Source organism: Crinia signifera, chromosome 2 (genome assembly GCF_055691185.1).
Source record: "Crinia signifera chromosome 2, ASM5569118v1, whole genome shotgun sequence".
Lineage (NCBI taxonomy): Eukaryota > Metazoa > Chordata > Amphibia > Anura > Myobatrachidae > Crinia > Crinia signifera.
In genome coordinates, this window is record NC_139218.1 from 81,623,954 (window position 1) to 81,641,615 (window position 17,662).

General features: G+C 38.3%; 1 protein-coding gene across 2 annotated transcripts in view; it reads left to right on the plus strand.

Moving 5' to 3' along the window:
* RPS6KA3 (ribosomal protein S6 kinase A3) overlaps positions 1–17,662 on the plus strand; it is a 123,135-nt gene that overhangs the window by 92,925 nt on the left and 12,548 nt on the right. The window contains exons 7-17 of one of the 2 annotated variants that reach the window (XM_083172472.1): positions 1,569–1,675; positions 3,760–3,797; positions 4,269–4,411; positions 8,875–8,945; positions 10,275–10,363; positions 10,477–10,535; positions 10,649–10,751; positions 11,202–11,326; positions 12,477–12,599; positions 13,543–13,632; positions 14,366–14,524. In XM_083172472.1, coding sequence (XP_083028598.1) covers positions 1,569–1,675; positions 3,760–3,797; positions 4,269–4,411; positions 8,875–8,945; positions 10,275–10,363; positions 10,477–10,535; positions 10,649–10,751; positions 11,202–11,326; positions 12,477–12,599; positions 13,543–13,632; positions 14,366–14,524 — 1,107 coding nt within the window. Of the gene's footprint in view, positions 1–1,568; positions 1,676–3,759; positions 3,798–4,268; positions 4,412–8,874; positions 8,946–10,274; positions 10,364–10,470; positions 10,536–10,648; positions 10,752–11,201; positions 11,327–12,476; positions 12,600–13,542; positions 13,633–14,365; positions 14,525–17,662 lie in introns of both variants that reach the window. The other variant, XM_083172473.1, reaches the window with a different exon arrangement.

Sequence of the window (17,662 nt, forward strand, 5' to 3'; positions counted from 1 at the left end):
TAAGATGCAGTAATGTTGAGCCGGTGCCTTCACAATGGGTAGGTATGTAGGTAGGAACGGTGCGGCACTCCCAGCATAATAAAGAAACTCTTACACACCAATAGTGGTCAACGTTTCAATTTTTATAGAATTTTTTTTATAGAAAAATTGAAACGTTGACCACTATTGGTGTGTAAGAGTTTCTTTATTATGCTGGGAGTGCCGCACCGTTCCTACCTACATATATATATATATCACTATTTGGAGAAGCAGGCACTCACCATTGGCAGCTTTAGAAGTTGAAAAAGATTTTATTCAGACATAGCTGTGGTCGACATTTCGGTCCTCAACAGGGACCTTTGTCAAGACAATAATATCCAAAGGACTAGAGGCACCAGGCAGTGTCTGGTGCCTCCAGTCCTTTGGATATTATTGTCTTGACAAAGGTCCCTGTTGAGGAGCGAAACGTCGACCACAGCTATGTCTGAATAAAATCTTTTTTAACTTCTAAAGCCAGCGGCGTAGCTACGTTTTGCCCCCCCGCCGCCCATGCAAAACAACCCCCCCCCCCCCCAATCCCCCGCAGCCTTACCTTTCGCGCTGGTCCCGGTGGCTCCGTTCTTCTGCTGAGGACCACCACAAAATGGCCGCCCCCATACAGCAGACAGTTTCTGTCTGCTGTATGGGGGCGGCCATTTTGTGGTGGTCCTCAGCAAAAGAACGGAGCCGCCAGGACCAGCGAAATAGGTAAGCCTGCGGGGGGATTGGGGGGAGGTGTAACTATAGCACCGCAGCGCCCCCCTCCTCGGGCGGTGCTGTAGTTACGCCACTGTCTAAAGCTGCCAATGGGGAGTGCCTGCTTCTCCAAATAGTGCTATATGTGGGACTTTGTTGCACGCCCTCTGACGAAGTTTTACTACGAAACTAGTTAGGGTGAGGCCTGTGACGTCTGCTGTGTGTGTACCCGGCTCCCCTGCACGCCTCTGTTCCTACGGCTTCCAACGACACGCTGTTCTCACCATCGGTGTTCCCAGTGGGTGATCCTGGTTGGCGATAGTGCTCCGGACGGCTGGTAGGAGTTTGCCGGGTCGTGTTGTATATACAAAAGCCTTGTGGTACCCAGCCCACAGCGTTCTTTTTTATGGTACAAGCAATTGTTTGTCTCTTTTTTTGAAAGTGGTTTTATGATCATTTTAATAAAACTGTCATTTATGCACTATGGAGCGCCCCTCCTGTCCTCTTTTTTGACAGATCCATTGTTTACTCCCAGAGTCCAGGGAGTTTGGAGGAGGCTGCAGTCCTAAAAATTGGATTTAGTGCTGACTTGCTAAATCAACCTGATTACCAAGTTCTTCTAAATTGGCTGGAGTAGTTGCACCTGTCAGCGCCGTTGGTCCACTACCTGCTGTCATATATATATATATATATATATATATATATATATCTACTGCTAATCCCAGTGCACTATGTTTTTTTTTGGGGCAGTTTTTTTTTTTTCTCCAAAATGCAGTAGCTATTTCTCTGCTGTGGCTTTGCTGCATTTTTATCTGCTAGTATGGTAGTCCAATATTTTGTGTTTTTTTTGGCAGGTAATGTTCACTGAAGAAGATGTGAAATACTACCTGGCTGAATTGGCACTTGCTTTAGATCATCTGCATACTCTTGGAATAATATATCGTGACCTTAAGCCAGAAAAGTAAGTAACAATTGGTTATCTACTAGAACTAGACAGTCAAAAGGCTGATGCTCAACATACCGAGAGCCATTGTCAGACAGTCAAAATGTCGACATTCATTATGCCAACATGGTCACAATGCTGGCATTTAAAATGTCGACATGTCAAATAGTCGAGTTTTTCATCATTTATTTTCTTTAAAACCGACCTTGTTCTGTTGTGTATAATAGATCATTAGTTCCCAATCTCAACGCCCTACGATATCACTATATATTTTTTTTAACAGCACTCTCAGGACTAAAGAATCCTCTTTGAGAAATTCAGCAACATTCATTAAATCAATAAATTCTGCTTATGTTTTTCCACATATTTTGATTGGTAGAACACCAGTAATGGTGTTACTTATCACATTGATCATAAACATTTTTTTTTTTCTGGACCAACCATCTGTGGCAACCTTTGGGAGTGCCTTGTGGAATCTCTGGGTGCCACAACACTTCATTTCATAACCAATGATTGTGACAAATAACCCAAAACAAAGTGCTTATTTTTACAAATGTTGTTATTATTTTTCTTCTGTTCGCTTAATTTATAGTAGAGCAACATGGCTTATTTCCTAAGCAAAATAATTATTTGTTGCACTCATAATTATTTGATTGTAAGGGTTAAATATAAGAAAGGTAAATCACAAAAGCATACAATTTCAGCAGAATTAATTGTCCAATTGCATGCTCTCTTAGGTGGCATATTTACTAAAGTGCAGGTTTATAGATATGGAAATATTGCCCTTAGCAACTAATCCAGTTCTATTTATTTAGCTAGCACCTTCTAGAAGATAATAGCTAGAATTTGGTTACTATCGGCAACATCTCCACTTCTATAAGTCTGCACTTTAGTAAATATACATACATATGCTTTATTTTACAGGAAAAAAACGTAAATATGTAATATGATGAGTAACCTTCAATTTGAAAAAGTGGTTTAAACCTTGTTACTCAACAATAGTTAACGTCTGTTAAAAGATGGACACTATCCATTGTGAGGTGGTTTGCACAATATCTATACAATGCTCAAGCCATTCAGTCCTCCGTATGGGACGTTCTCCAACATAATAACCCTGAAGATACATCCCCCATTAATTGTTATTGCTCTTAAGGCGATAGTCTGCGAGACTATTATGCCTTCAGACGTAAAGAAATTACACCACAAAAATCCTTAGAGGCTAAAATTCTCCTACTAGAGGCTAAACACAAGTCAGATCCCAATTACTCCTCCCTTTTTCAGGACATATTCAAACTTAGAGCAGAATTGGAGGCCTATACCTTAGATAAAGTTAATGCAAATATTGCCAAACTGAACCAAAGATTTTATTGTACCTGACACATCCCCAATGCAGTTGTATTTTCCATTGGACTTCCGTTTTGCTATATATATCAGACACTTCTCTAAAGGTGCTGGAGGATACACTCGATTCAGTGGGATTCTGGTATAAACTCCTCCCCCTTTTTCGAGTGCCCCTTTTTCCCAAGGGCCCTTACCAAAGGTTCATCGCTATAGGATCTCTATTGAGATATTGAATTTTAAAGAAACACAAAGATTCTGCTATTGGTTTTAGACCGACATACCACTCATTCTGTGTACCCCTGAGGAAGTCTCTTCGGAGACGAAACGCGTTGAATTTTTCCATGCGGTTCTCCATTCAAAGAATTTAAACCAACAGATTTTTCATGTTTTTTAATAAATGTAACCAAAAATGTCAAGCTGTGTATTTGCCTAATCTGATCACAAAAAAGGTGGTGGTATTTACATTAGCGCCCTCTACATTCTTTCTTTTTTCTGGTTTCTGTTCGGTCTCCCGCTAACAGGGGAGATTCTGTAGAGGCAGCTGCTATCTGTTATCAGAAGCGCTATCAGGGTCAACCCCCACTTGCATATATATATATATATATATATATATATATATATATCCCCTCCCTATGTTTTAAAAACCTAATAAAATTGTTGTTTTGAAAAAAAATCGATACAATGTTATGACATTTTCATTCATATCTACCAAGCTTATTTAAATATCTGTTGTTTTTTTTTTTTGTTTCTTCTTCTTTTAGTATATTGCTGGATGAAGAGGGGCACATCAAATTAACAGGTGTGTTAGCCAATACCTATGGAACAGATATTTTAGACATATTTTGTACATTTCTTTATCATTTAGGGCCAGATGTATCAAGTGTCAAAAAAGTGCTAAAATGGTGAGAGATTAACAACCAGCCTATCAACTTCCAACTGCCATGTTACAGGCTGGATTTGATACTTCTGTTTTGTTTTTAGTATATCAGCACTATGTAGTTGTGCAATGTGGGTTATAGAGCACTAATTTTATGACTAGTCCTGGTAGTGACTCATTCCAGGAATGTATTCTTCAACCTTGTATTTCCTGGAGAGAAAAAACATTCTAAAGCAATATAAATCTTTAAGTAGCAAAGTGTGAGTCAATATAGCCCTGAATATCTATGGAGAAAGATTAGTGTGGTTTTTCATATTTATATCCCAACAACCTCCTCAAGTCCAAAGTACACTGAGTTATACTAATTTAATTTATATCTTTGCATCTTATTAGATTTTGGTCTTAGCAAGGAGTCTATTGACCATGAGAAGAAAGCTTACTCTTTCTGTGGCACAGTAGAGTACATGGCTCCAGAGGTGGTAAATAGGCGAGGCCACACACAGAGTGCCGACTGGTGGTCTTTTGGTGTTCTCATGGTAGGTTTCTTAATGTGTTTTTTCAAGTCTCATTATATCTATGTATACTATGGGTTTATTTATACACTTGTTCTTGTTCAAATACATTTCTGTGGCACCATTTTACTGGGTATTAGTCCTAGAAGATATCTGGTGGAAACTTGCAAAACATCCTGTGTTCATTTACACGTTGGAACAACCTTACTCTTGTATATGGGGAAAGGGATCTTAACACTCTCTTATTACACACATCAAGAAGTGCTGTCATGCTGGGACTTTTAGTTCTGCAAATAAAAATACAGTGCTGATGCACACACCACAATAATTATAATAATCTCTATCTAATGTTAAGAAATATCTAGGTACTAGAAATACTACCGCACCAACCAGCATCTAGGTGACCTTGCTTATCTGGTGAGTCCCTAATACTAAGTTTGAATCTGGGGTGCGGGACCCAAATCTGGTGAAAGCCACTCACCCCAGAGCAGCATGCTAGTGAAAAACTAAAGTGTCAGTTCATAAGAAGCAAAAGCTAGGGACTTATAAGGTGTTACACATGTGAAAAAAATGCTGAAAAGTGTAATAGTAGAATAGAATGTTAAAAAGTGCTAAATATATATTACAATGTGCCACCCCCAAAGCATCACAGCCACACCAACCCAAGGGGAACCGAATGGATCTCTAAAGCTAACAAACTGTACAAATGTGTAAGTCTTGCCTTCATTGTGCCTTTAATTTCAATAAGCCATCTGTGAGTACTAGAGACCATTCAAAACAGGTGGGTGGGATGCTACTCCAAGTTGCAAAAGTCCCAATCTTCAGGTGACTGTGTACACAATATTGATTATATGGAATAAGCTTTTGTTCATTTCATATTATCCCCCTAAGACTTTAGTTTTTCACTAGTATGCGACCCTGGAGTGACTGGCTTTCACCAGATTTTTGGGGGTTTCCGCGTCCCGAATTCAAATTTAGCATTAAGGACCTACCAGAGAGAAAAGGTCATCCAGATGCTGGTTGGTGGGCTTGTATTGTCTCATATGCCAAGAACCTTGTTATTGCTCAATATTAGCTAGCAGAGCTTATTATTATTATTATTAATATTATTATTGTGGTGTGTGTGTGTGTGCATCATGACTGTATTTTTCTTTGTTTTTTACTCTTCTAAACTTCCACTTTGTTTACAATAGGGAAATTCAGTGTGGGAAGTGTATAGATCACCTTAGGCTTCTCCCTGCCTAATTTTTGCTGAGCAATAACATATTCATACATAAGGGTTCAATTTAATTCAGAGTGCAGTGAATAGTGCTTGGAAGGAGGTCCTGGAGCTATTCAATTGAGCGCACTGCTATGCCAGACGGAAGGATTTTTACATTCAACCCTCCTGGCCTGCAAGCATAAATCTAAACAAACTTCTGCCGCAATGCTGTTTTTGGCAGAGCAAACATCATTGCATTGCAATTAAGTTGGAGAATGCTGACACCTGGTTTAAGTCATGAGAACCGGCATCCTTCAAATTAACAGCTCCCTGAATTGAAAAGCCATGGGGGGGTTTACTAGTGCTATTTACTGTGTGTTGAATTGAATTGACACCAATGAAGCCTTGAAATCTAAAAATGTTATCTTTCAAGTACTGTACAAGTTGTGTTTGTATTAAAATATTTGCTTATGGCTTTAATAGACTTTGGTGAGAATTATCCTAAATCTTTGAATATATGTGTACTGGTCTATATCATTTTATGATATAGCTATAGGCACAAGTAACTTAATGACCAGGTTTAATAATGCATCATAATTGATAGCCACGTTGTCTCTCTTTAACCTGATATATTAGTGGTTGTTGAGAGAATTATATTTTCTATAATTTGTCCCGTTCTGGAATTGATACAAGCTCCCATAGCTGCTATTTTTATAATCCAAAGCAGAAAGAAAATTTACCGTGTTTTGATGATCTATTTTATTGTCCGAATTATTTCCTACTTCCAATAGAATCATTCCTTCCTTTTTACTTCTGCAAGATCTATAAAGTGGTTATAGACCGAAAAATGTATTTACAAAATGTTCCATAGCCCTAATTTTTAGATTATATTCTTATATATAATAGTGTCATGCATGCAACCAATTAACTTTAATTTAGCAGTTGTAATTCTGTTGCAGGGTTATTACAGGTGCATTATACAGGCTCTGTTCGGAAAGTAATGAGACTAAATCCAGGAAAAACGATTTATTGAACGTTCAGATACATAGGGTAAATAATCTCCTAAATATGACCCTTGAGCATCCACACACTTTTGTCAGCGTGTCTTCAAACCTTGGTACGCCTCCTGGAAGGCATTAACCATAACGTCCTTGAGTGCCCTTGTCGCTTTTACTTTGTCTTCATTCTGAAAACGGTGTCCTTTCAGGCCACGTTTGATCTGGGGAACAAAAAGAAGTCAGCCGGGACCAGATCTGGACTGTAGGGTGGTAAAGACAGTGCTGTCATGTTGTGCTTGGCCAAAAACTCCCTTGCTTGCAGCGATGTGTGACTTGGCGCATTGGACAAGGATTCCTCCCCAAAGGCCTTGAGAAGCATGGCAAGCGTCTCTGCACCCGATTTCCCGAGTTTAACACAAAACTTAATTGCATATCGTTGTTAGATGGTATGCTCCTTCTTGAACCTCGACCGAACACTGTAAAGGCTCACAGGCAACTTCCGCCAATGGGGAATATGTAGCTGAGACACCCTGACACCCAACCCGCCCTACAACGAAAAAAATCAGTCTCATTACTTTCCAGACAGAAACCTGTATAGTGTAGAATAAGCTTTATTTCCCTCATCACTTCCAGTTGAAATTTGTATCCTATAAATGACTGACTATTGCCCATCCAGTCCATATTCAGTTTAAATAATTTGATTTATGTCTTAATTATATTTTTGCCTTTTTAGATCTTGCTGACATAAGTAAATATGAAGTTAATGCACTGATTATTGCAGCCATTACATAATTGTTTATTATTATTATTATTGTATTATGTTTGTATGGTGCGCAATGGATCTTTATCAACGAACAGGGGGGAAATAATTGACAACAAATAACATGTACAGAACAGTACAAGCAATTGGACTTTAATCTATAATTACAGTGTTCAATTATGATAATTATGTAAGCTACCTTCACACAACCTTCACATTTATAGGTGATTTGGGAGCACAAAGGTGCAGTGGGAGGCTGAGTGAAAGTTTTATTGTGGTTCAAATGATCCCCCCACAGTATATATTCTTTGGTGATCACCTGTGATCTTTATGGCTACCATGAGCTAAGTACTCACATGTGGTATTACTACTGTGTTTCCATGAATCGTAAGGGGATCTTGTGATTGTCTACATATCTATTGATGATTCACAAGTTTCTATAGATACTGGGACAAACTCCAGACTCTTTTAGGTCTGTCTTAAGCATGCCTGGTCTAGTCTGACTGCTTCTCCCACTCCTGGCATCTGCAGGGAAGTCACATCGTTCCTTGGGTTACCAGAAGCTGTTGTGTCCTGTTTACTGGGTATTTTAAAGACGCAGGCCTCCATTTTATACTGTAGATGGTGGATTTAAAATGTGCAGATTTGAGTGTAAATTTGTATTTTCTGGCAAACATCACAGGCCAGGTTAAAGTAAAATTGAGCAATGTTTCTTTACTTCTGCATGAAAATGCAAAACAGGCATTAGCAGAACTTGTAGCACACCATCTAGATGGATTTGTTCCTATCTGTGAGAGACACCTGGGCTGTACAAGTCCATCCTTTGCAGTTCCCAGATAGAAATCTATGTGCAGACACAATAAATAATGCATCATCCGTGCATCAGGGTGCTGGGTCTTGATCATAGTACAGATAAATGGCTCCCTGCACTGTGAGCTGGTAAGCTTATAACTTCTTTTTATGTGACTAAAGCAGTGCAGTACCCATGTTATGAGAAGTTAATGTACTGTGAGTGGCCCTTGATAACAAAACTTAATTATTAAGGGTTGACATTAAGTAGCTGCAACAATGCTGGTTTGTTAATTTAAAATATTAGCTTGAATAGTTTGTGTGCTTGTCCATATTGTTACCACAGGTACTTAGTGGAAATAACTATTTTTGCCAACTAAAAACTGAAGAATGTACAGCAGCACGCAGGTCTTTGTTCATGTGACCCTTTGCTGACAAGAACCCTTTTGTCTGGTGATGCCCTCTGTTCTGTCTGCCTGCATATCCTTATCTGATTCTCCCAGAAGATAAAAATAGCCCTAGTAGATGTACAGTGAGCAGCTTCTATTTGCAGCAGAGTCATTCAGATAGGTTTGACATGTCATAATAAACCAATACTGTATGTATTGGAAAAACCTGAAAGCAGCTAGGCACAGGAAAGTGAAAGCATATACAGTATATACTACAGCAGGTTGTGTCTCCGGATTCTTCGCACTAGGATGAATGCAGTTGTCTAATGAAGCATATCTTCTGCCCACAGTTTGAGATGCTTACTGGTACTTTACCCTTTCAAGGAAAGGACAGAAAGGAGACCATGACCATGATTCTGAAGTGAGTAATCTCCCCTTGTAAAATGCTCAAGCTCAGTTCTTCAATTCCACTGGCATGAACACTGCATTAATAAAGTCTGACAGTGCTATGAGAAAGAGACATGCTTAAGTGTAGCCTGGTACATTGCCAGATTATGAGCCAAGTAGGCATGGGAGGTTAAAAAAAAAAAGATGTGGCCAGTGCTGTGTGTGCGGGACCAGTGCCACGTCATGTACACCGCTACACTATCCGCTCCAATATCCCCATCCTTTTGTAACATGATATACAGTTTGATATATTTTGAGTCTGTGGACTGTATTGCTAATTAAACTTCACTTATGGGGCCTACAGACATAGCGATTTTATGGCATTTTCTAAGCGATCTCACTAGATGGCTTAGAAATCACCCAGTGATTAATATCCAGCGTGCTGGATATAAATAGTCAGGGCCAGTGTTATCACCGGAGACTGGACCTGACAGATTATTATAATTTTATTTATAAGACTTCACAAGTGTTTTGCAGTGCTGTAACAAAGGAACAGTACAGGGAGATAAACTTAACATTACATTAAATAAATAACAAAAATAGAGTACAGGTAAAAAGAGCGCCATAGATCAATACACATTACAGCTTCGATGTAAGTAGTGAGGACTTGACCAATGTGCTACTAGGGACTGTTGGCCAAAGACGGAGATGAGAATGCGGATGAAGGCGGTCGCTGAGTGTTTACGTATGGGAGAGCTGCGAGTTTAAATAAGAAGGCTTTGACAACAGGAGGGAAGAGGGCCCTGCTCTGAGGAGCTTACAATCTAGTAGTGATCACTCGCATCACTGTGTGCTGAGCAATCTTGCCGTGCGATCTAGCAACACTCAGCACATCTCCACATGTTTAGGCCCCTTTACATTTTTATAGATGAATAATCTAATCTTCAAGTGAATCAAAGAGAAAAATGTGACAAGGTAATTGTAATTGTCATATTTAGTTTTTATTTGTTTTGCCAATGTTATTGGCTATTTTACACTATAAAAAGTAAAGTGACATTTTATTTATCAATCAAATAAGCATTGACTCTAAATAAATGTTTATATACACTGCTATACTGTGTTTAGATGCAGATATCAGGGCTTGTGAGTGCCCATAGGTGAATGCTTTATTAAGATTATATTCTCCGTTGCATTTTTGCAGTACAACTAATTTTTTCAGAATTGTTATAATGATTCATGTTTAATTCAATCTTATGTTGAGACAATCTTTTAGAGGTTTAGAAAATATAAAAAAAATGATGGCTTGGCAAAGTTCTCCAGGACCAAAAGCAGATCTCTTCATTTCGATTTTTTTCATATATAGGGCCAAGCTTGGGATGCCCCAGTTTCTTACCCTGGAGGCCCAGTCTCTTCTGCGCATGCTGTTTAAGAGAAACCCAACCAACAGATTAGGTAACATGCATGCATTATGATTATTGGTGAAAAGACTTGGTGGAAAAGAATATTTAATTGTTTACCATTTACAATTTTTTCTTTTTTTTTGCCCCTGTTTTGTTAAGGAGCAGGTCCAGATGGTGTTGAAGAAATTAAGAGACATCCTTTCTTTTCGACAATTGATTGGAACGTGAGTAATTTGAGTGAAAACAAATGCAACATACCTATGAATACATAAATTATAAAATAATTTACTTCAGAATATAGAAATTAAAAAATGAGTATGAAATAATTTTTTTGCAGAAATTGTATAGAAGAGAAATTCAGCCTCCATTCAAACCAGCAACAGGTGGTCCCGAAGACACATTCTATTTTGATCCAGAGTTCACAGCAAAAACACCCAAAGGTTAGAGGTGTTTTTCTTTTTTTCTTTCTATTATGTTTAGAAGGGCACAAACACCTTCCCAACTAGAAATGCTGTGTGTGCCTTAACCTGGGTGCTGTCGTGTTTACATTTTGCCATGAGAAGTCCAATTGTAAAGCACTACGGTATATGCTGCGCTATATAGGAAACTATAGATAAATATGAATAGTCTAAGCAAAATTCATTCTAAAACTCCATAAAAAAGTTTTAAATCCCCGACAGGCGCTGGTTAGGTGTGCTTACCCCCCTTTACCCTACCTAATGCCTATCCCTTTGCAGTTTTTTTAATTGATAAAAATAAATTATTAACATTTCTATTTTTGAAAGGCATTTTTACTTTGCAGTATAGCTTGTGTGTAAAAATGTCCTTTTCCTTTTAAATATCTGCTGCACAGTTTCAAAGTTGGCATAATGTCTTATTGTGTTGCCTAGACTCTCCTGGTATCCCAGCTAGTGCCAATGCACACCAGCTCTTCCGTGGATTTAGCTTTGTAGCAATTGCTACTGAGGAAGAAAACCAGGCTATTCAAACGGTTGGAGTTCATGGCATTGTTCCGGTGAGCATATGGTTGAAAAATTAGTGTTTTTGGAATTGGCATGTACTTTCTTGTGTTTTTAAGTTTGATTGTGTGTTTATATGGTTAGGTGTTCATATATTATTGTTAAAAAAAAACTGTATTGTTACTTTGCTGTATTTATACTTTTAACATTGTGTAATTATAGTCTCAATGTAACACCTTATTTTTGTTTATATTTCCTCAAAATTATTTATATTTTCTTAATTGTAATGATTTTGTTTAAATTCATGTTCATTTTTTATTTTTTTTAAAGATGTTTGCTTTTCCATAGCATTTCCTCATAGACCTATCGCATCAGCCCTACAGCACAGCCAATGCTGATATATATCTTTATAACTGGCTGTGTGTGCTGCTGTCCATCCATCATACACTGGCTGCAGGGACTGACATCACGGGGGTGGGGGGGTGTATTCAAATTCCCGCTAAGTAATTGATTGTCTGTGGACATATATTGAGCTGTCAAAATGCTTCAAAAGCTAGTAGATGTATTTTCACTTGCTGTCAGCAAATGGCAGTGTTACGGAGTCACATGGACACTGGAAATTTATATTATCGATATGTATAAATAAATAAAATAATTGTCCATTCTGTTGGTGCGATGGGCAGTTGGACAGTTTACCCAGCATTAGACAAAGTCCATAAGGTGCTGTAGATAGTATTATTTTAGTTATAATCTGCCTTACGTGTTAGTTTTGGATGTTCAATGTTAACTGCTATATGATTTCGAATCCGCTATCGCTGTCAGTGTAGACCAGGGATGGGGAACCTTTGGCCCTCCAGCTGTTGTTCAACTACACATTCCAGCATGCCCTGCTTCAATTTTGCGATTTGGCTATGTTAAAACTGTTGCAGGGCATGCTGGGATGTATAGTTCAACAACAGCTGGAGGGCCAAAGGTTCCCCATCCCTGGTGTAGACTCAAATTAAGTAACCCTGTTACTTTCAAGAATAGATTATAGCAATACAAAGCTTTAAGAATATCGCTTGTGAATCTCTGCTCTGTCTGCTGAGTATGATAATGGCATAGAATATAAAGCAAGTAATGTTGCTGGAATCTCAGTAAGTAACTTAAGTGATAGTGTTTGGTAGAGTGATTTTTAATTATTTGTATTTTCTATGAATGTTCTAGCTTCACAGGAATAGCATCCAATTCACTGATGGTTATGACTTGAAAGAAGATATTGGTGTAGGCTCCTACTCTATTTGCAGAAGGTGTATTCACAAGGCAACTAATATGGAATATGCAGTAAAGGTAGGGAGTCAGATGATAATACAATGTGTCGTTTTGATACCTAAATGATTGGCTTGTTTGTTATTTAATATATATTGAATTTATTCAAGCAGTCTGCAGGGAATCACTGTTTCAAGTTACACAATTAAAAATAGTCACTAAATTGGCATTTGTAACTCCCAGATATATACTCTAATATAGCAAGTGTAACATGTAATGTTTGGTAAGAGTAATTGCATGCACTCACGGCAAATACATATATAGTGTACAAATACACTTACTTATGGTACTCGCGAATCACTTTACTTATATGTAATTTGGACCAGGCATACAGTATGCTAGTCCACCTTATCCCCTCCTTATCCTTACCCCGCTATTGCTTGCCTGTGCTTATCTCAGAGCTGCATGGTTATCCCCACTCCTGGTCTGCTCTATTTCCGTTGCTGCGGGGTGTGGTGTGTGCCCGGCTTACACCACGCATGTCTGAGATGGGACAGATCTCAGTGTATTATAAGGATACCCTTGTAATTCTATCAAAGCAGTCAATATTGATACTTAGCCACAGGACATTTAGGAGTATATTTATTAAAGGTCATTTCCATTGATTTTGTTAAATACTGTAGCTGGAAACCTGTAAAAATCCATCTGTTTTTTTTTTTTTTGTTTGTTTTTTTACGAAATCCAATATAGATTTTTCATCAATTTAAAATGACTGATAATTGGTCCTTAGTAAATATACCTCTTCCAGTCTTAAGACATTTCTACATTTCCAATTGGAACACCCATTTGTCTGGGATAAGAGTTTGGAATTAGACTAATAGTTTAAAAGTCAAGTAGCTTTTATTAGTTGAACAAAAATATAGCAGTATTCGTGTATTTTTTTTTTTTTTTTGTGTGTGTGAAATAAAACAGGTTTTTGTTAATATTGAGCATATATATAAATATACTCTCTTCTTTTTAAAAGATAATCGACAAGAGTAAAAGAGATCCTACGGAAGAAATTGAGATTCTACTACGCTATGGACAGCATCCAAACATTATCACATTAAAAGATGTAAGCAAAATGCACGTTGTTTAACTATAGATAGGCTGGTGCAAGCAAGGTGAGAGAACAGTAAATAAACATCTTATCTTATATAGCTAAGCACCACAAAAGCTCAGGCCGCCGCATCAAGGGGAAGCCGGAGCTGGTCACTCTGTTCCTGACAACAGGCAGTTCAGCCCAAAACATGTCAGATAAAACTTCTCTAACTTCACTGCAATACCAAGTCTTCAGAGTGCCGCTTTGTCTCCTGATGTATTTATTGGCCAAGCATTTAAGAGGGCACCAGTGAGAGTTTGTCGAAAGCTGGGGTTAGATTTGGGGTGCCAAATGGTTTGAGACATTGTTTAATATATGCTGGAAACGGTGTGTGTATATCAACTTTGTTAGGACCCCTTCAACCCCGGAGCATTAATAAGTCACACCATGCCTTGGAGGGGCTGCCTTTTTACCTCTTACTTGTAGAATCTCCATCCTCTGGGATGGTGACTGAGCCAGGTATTTAGGAGGCCTTTGCCAGCCAATTATTTGACTTCTATATGTACTGTACAACTGTGCGGAGTTTGTATATTCTCCCCGGTATATATGTATATGTGTGTGTGTGTGTGTATGTATGTATGTATGTGTGTGTATATGTATGTATATATGTGTGTGTGTGTGTATATATATATATATATATATATATATATATAATCATATATATATAATCATGTGCATAGAAATAATGTTTATCTATGTATTTCAGGTGTATGACGATGGAAAGTATGTGTATCTAGTAACCGAACTAATGAAAGGCGGAGAACTTCTAGACAAAATCTTAAGACAAAAGTTTTTCTCTGAACGGGAGGCGAGTGCTGTGCTGCACACGATTACCAAAACCGCTGAATACCTCCATTCACAATGGGTGAGAGAGAAAGTCAATGAATACATTCTAAAATTATACTGTGGCCAAGTAAACACTGCTTGAACAGAACATTAGAAAGTATTACTCCTGTGCAAATAATCTTCATTATTTTGTTAAAATACCATGCTGCTCAGTGTAAACCGTATAAAACATTCACAGCAGCACCAGCCTTTAAAATTACCATGTGCTCTATTAACTTAAGTATTGATCTTCCATGATGAAAATTCAGGACATGCTCATTATAAAGGCTAGAACAAAGGTCAGGAGTAAATCTCTATTCCATGTAATATATGACAGATCCACTGTAAAATGACTGTTGGTCATGTAGTCAGTTTCCGGGGATGAACGGTCTCATTGCACTCATACCTGATATTTACGGTACAGCAACATCAGATTTTCCTGACGTTATCTATGAAGTACAAGATAATCTGCCATGTGAGGTGGCAGAGTGCTGTCGGATTGCCAACACCTTGTGGCTGTCACTACTAGTTACCCTTTATATTGTATTAGTAGAAAGAAGCCAGCTCATTGCAATGTTACCAACAAAAAATTTCCATCTATTTAAAAATTAACACTATAATATAATGGATAAAGGAAGGTGGAGCGCTAACAATTAACTGGATCAATTAGGTATTACAAATTTTTGTACATTTTATTTGTACACACAAACTTTCTCAGTGATAAAAATAATAATATTAAGTAATTATTTTAGCAGCAAGTGTATTGTACAATAACAATTAACAAAATAAATTGAATCAATAAATTTGTATAAAAATTGGACAAGAGCGGTAATATACTTATTTGATATGGAGTTCTTATTGTGCTCTGTTAGTGGCAAATATTTGGTTCCCTGGTGTGGATCTGTACTTGGTGGTGGTTATACTTAAAGCAGTCTTAAAACCTTGCAGGATTGGTGGCACTGCTGGAGATTATTTCAGTCCTGTCAGAGGCATCCTCAAAATAATGCGATATTTGTAATCCAGAAATTAGGCAGGTGGTGGTGTCCCAATAAACAGAAATTTGGGTACTTGTTTCCTAGCACGGCGCCCATCGCATACCATAAGCCTTACAATGGTATGCGATGCGATACGATGTTACGTGATTGCACCTGATGTTATACAATTTAAAATCGTATACCATCGCACTGTATGCCATATAGAATGGTATATGATTTTAAATTATATAAGCACCCTAATGGGTGTTTTCAATGTTAAATGGCCCCCTATAAGATTATTAATTGTATAAGTACCGTAATGGGTGCTTACAATGTTAAAAGCACCCCACGCCACCCCCAGTATCAACGCAAACCCGAAGCATGGCGATCGCAGCGAGCCTGCGAGGGGCGGCGGTACGCGTCCTCCGACCTTTTCATACCCCACTATCCACATCGGCGTGGAGTTGATTTTAGATAGTGTGGCGAGCCCGAAGCGTGGCGAGCGCACATGGAATACATGTAAAGTAATACGCGGCCCCTCGCGCAGGTCGCCACACTGTCTAAAATCAACTCCACGCCGACGTGGATAGTGGGGGTATAAAAAGGTCGGAGGACGCGTACCGCCGCCCCTCACGGGCTCGCTGCGCTCACCACGCTTCGGGTGGTGGTGCATTTAACATTGTAAGAACCCATTAGGGTGCTTATACAATAAAAAATCGTATAGGGGGGCCAAAATCGCATCACATGCGGCTATATGGCATGCAATGCGATACAATGCATAAGATTCCATACGATTGGAAATCGTGGGCGCCGTGCTAGGAAAAAAGTACCCATATTTGTGCGTTTTTTTTAGACCAATAACTAGGAAGAGTTGCTGTTTCCAAAAAGAACCCCAATGAAGTCCAATACTGTTAAAATCAGAAGGTGTCTCCTAACATGTTTCGTCGCCACCTGGCAACTTTTTCAAAGGTGTGAAACCTTGGTTATTGGTCTGAAAAAAACGCACACAACTGCACAAATTTCTGTTTATTGGGACAACAACACCTGCCTAATTTCTGGATTACAATTATTGCAATATCGTAAAGATGCCTCTGATTGCGGATTGCAATACGCTCCAGCAGTAACACCAATCCTGCACTGACCAAATACGGATCCACACCAGGGAACCAAATATTTGCCTCTAACAGAGCACAATAACAACAAGTGGAACGCCATATCAAATAGGTATATCTCTTGTCCAATTTTTATACAAATTTATTTTATTAATTGTTGTTGTACAATAAACTTGCTGCTAAAATAATTACTTCTTAATATTAGTTTTTTAATCATTGAGAAAATGTATGTGTACAAATAAAATGTACTAAAATTGTAGTACCTAAATGATCCAGTTTATTGTTAGCTCTCCACCTTCTTTAGCCATTTAAAAAATGTTTTGGGGACTTGACACCCCCTAGTGGGAGCTTCTTGACACAACACCTAGTAGGCACTTGTCCTTTTCAGCCTTAGGTTGAAAGTATCACACTTTTTCTCCATACTATTATATAATATAGAGAATTATTGGTGGCAGGGTTATGCTGCTTAATAAACCATGTTATGTTGTAACTTGTGCATGCTGACAAAAGTTGTTGGCTAATAAAGTGTTTTCTAGACCTAAGTCTTGTTGGTGAGAGGATACTGATCTGCTCCACATCCCTGACATATACTGCATGTTACTGTTATTTTGTACAAAGGTCCTTACTCTATGGCACTCTCTGCATTGTGACCATAGCATTCCCTATGAAAGCATGAAGACCATAAAAATCTTAAGTGTTAACAAATTAACAATTTATTCTTTAATGTGGGGATAAATGTAATATCCTCCTAGTTGGCAGATGTATATGCATGTGATTCAAATACACAAATATTGGAGTCATAAAAAACTTATCCGGCGCTCTGTGATACGCTTTTTCTGCTGAAGACCTATTCAACACGCTTGTTTGAACTGTACGTTTGCAGTTCCTCCACTTCTGGTAATTACCCCACTTCTCAAAGCTGATATCGGAAGTAGCATTGTTTGATTGGATCGTTTTTATTTGATGTCATATTGTGTATTAAATATTTTGTGTCATATTACACTATGAGATCCTTTGTTTATATTCCCCACATGTGGAGTATATGCTGAACGAAGGTCTTCAGCAGAAGAAGCGTATCACAGAGCGCCGGAT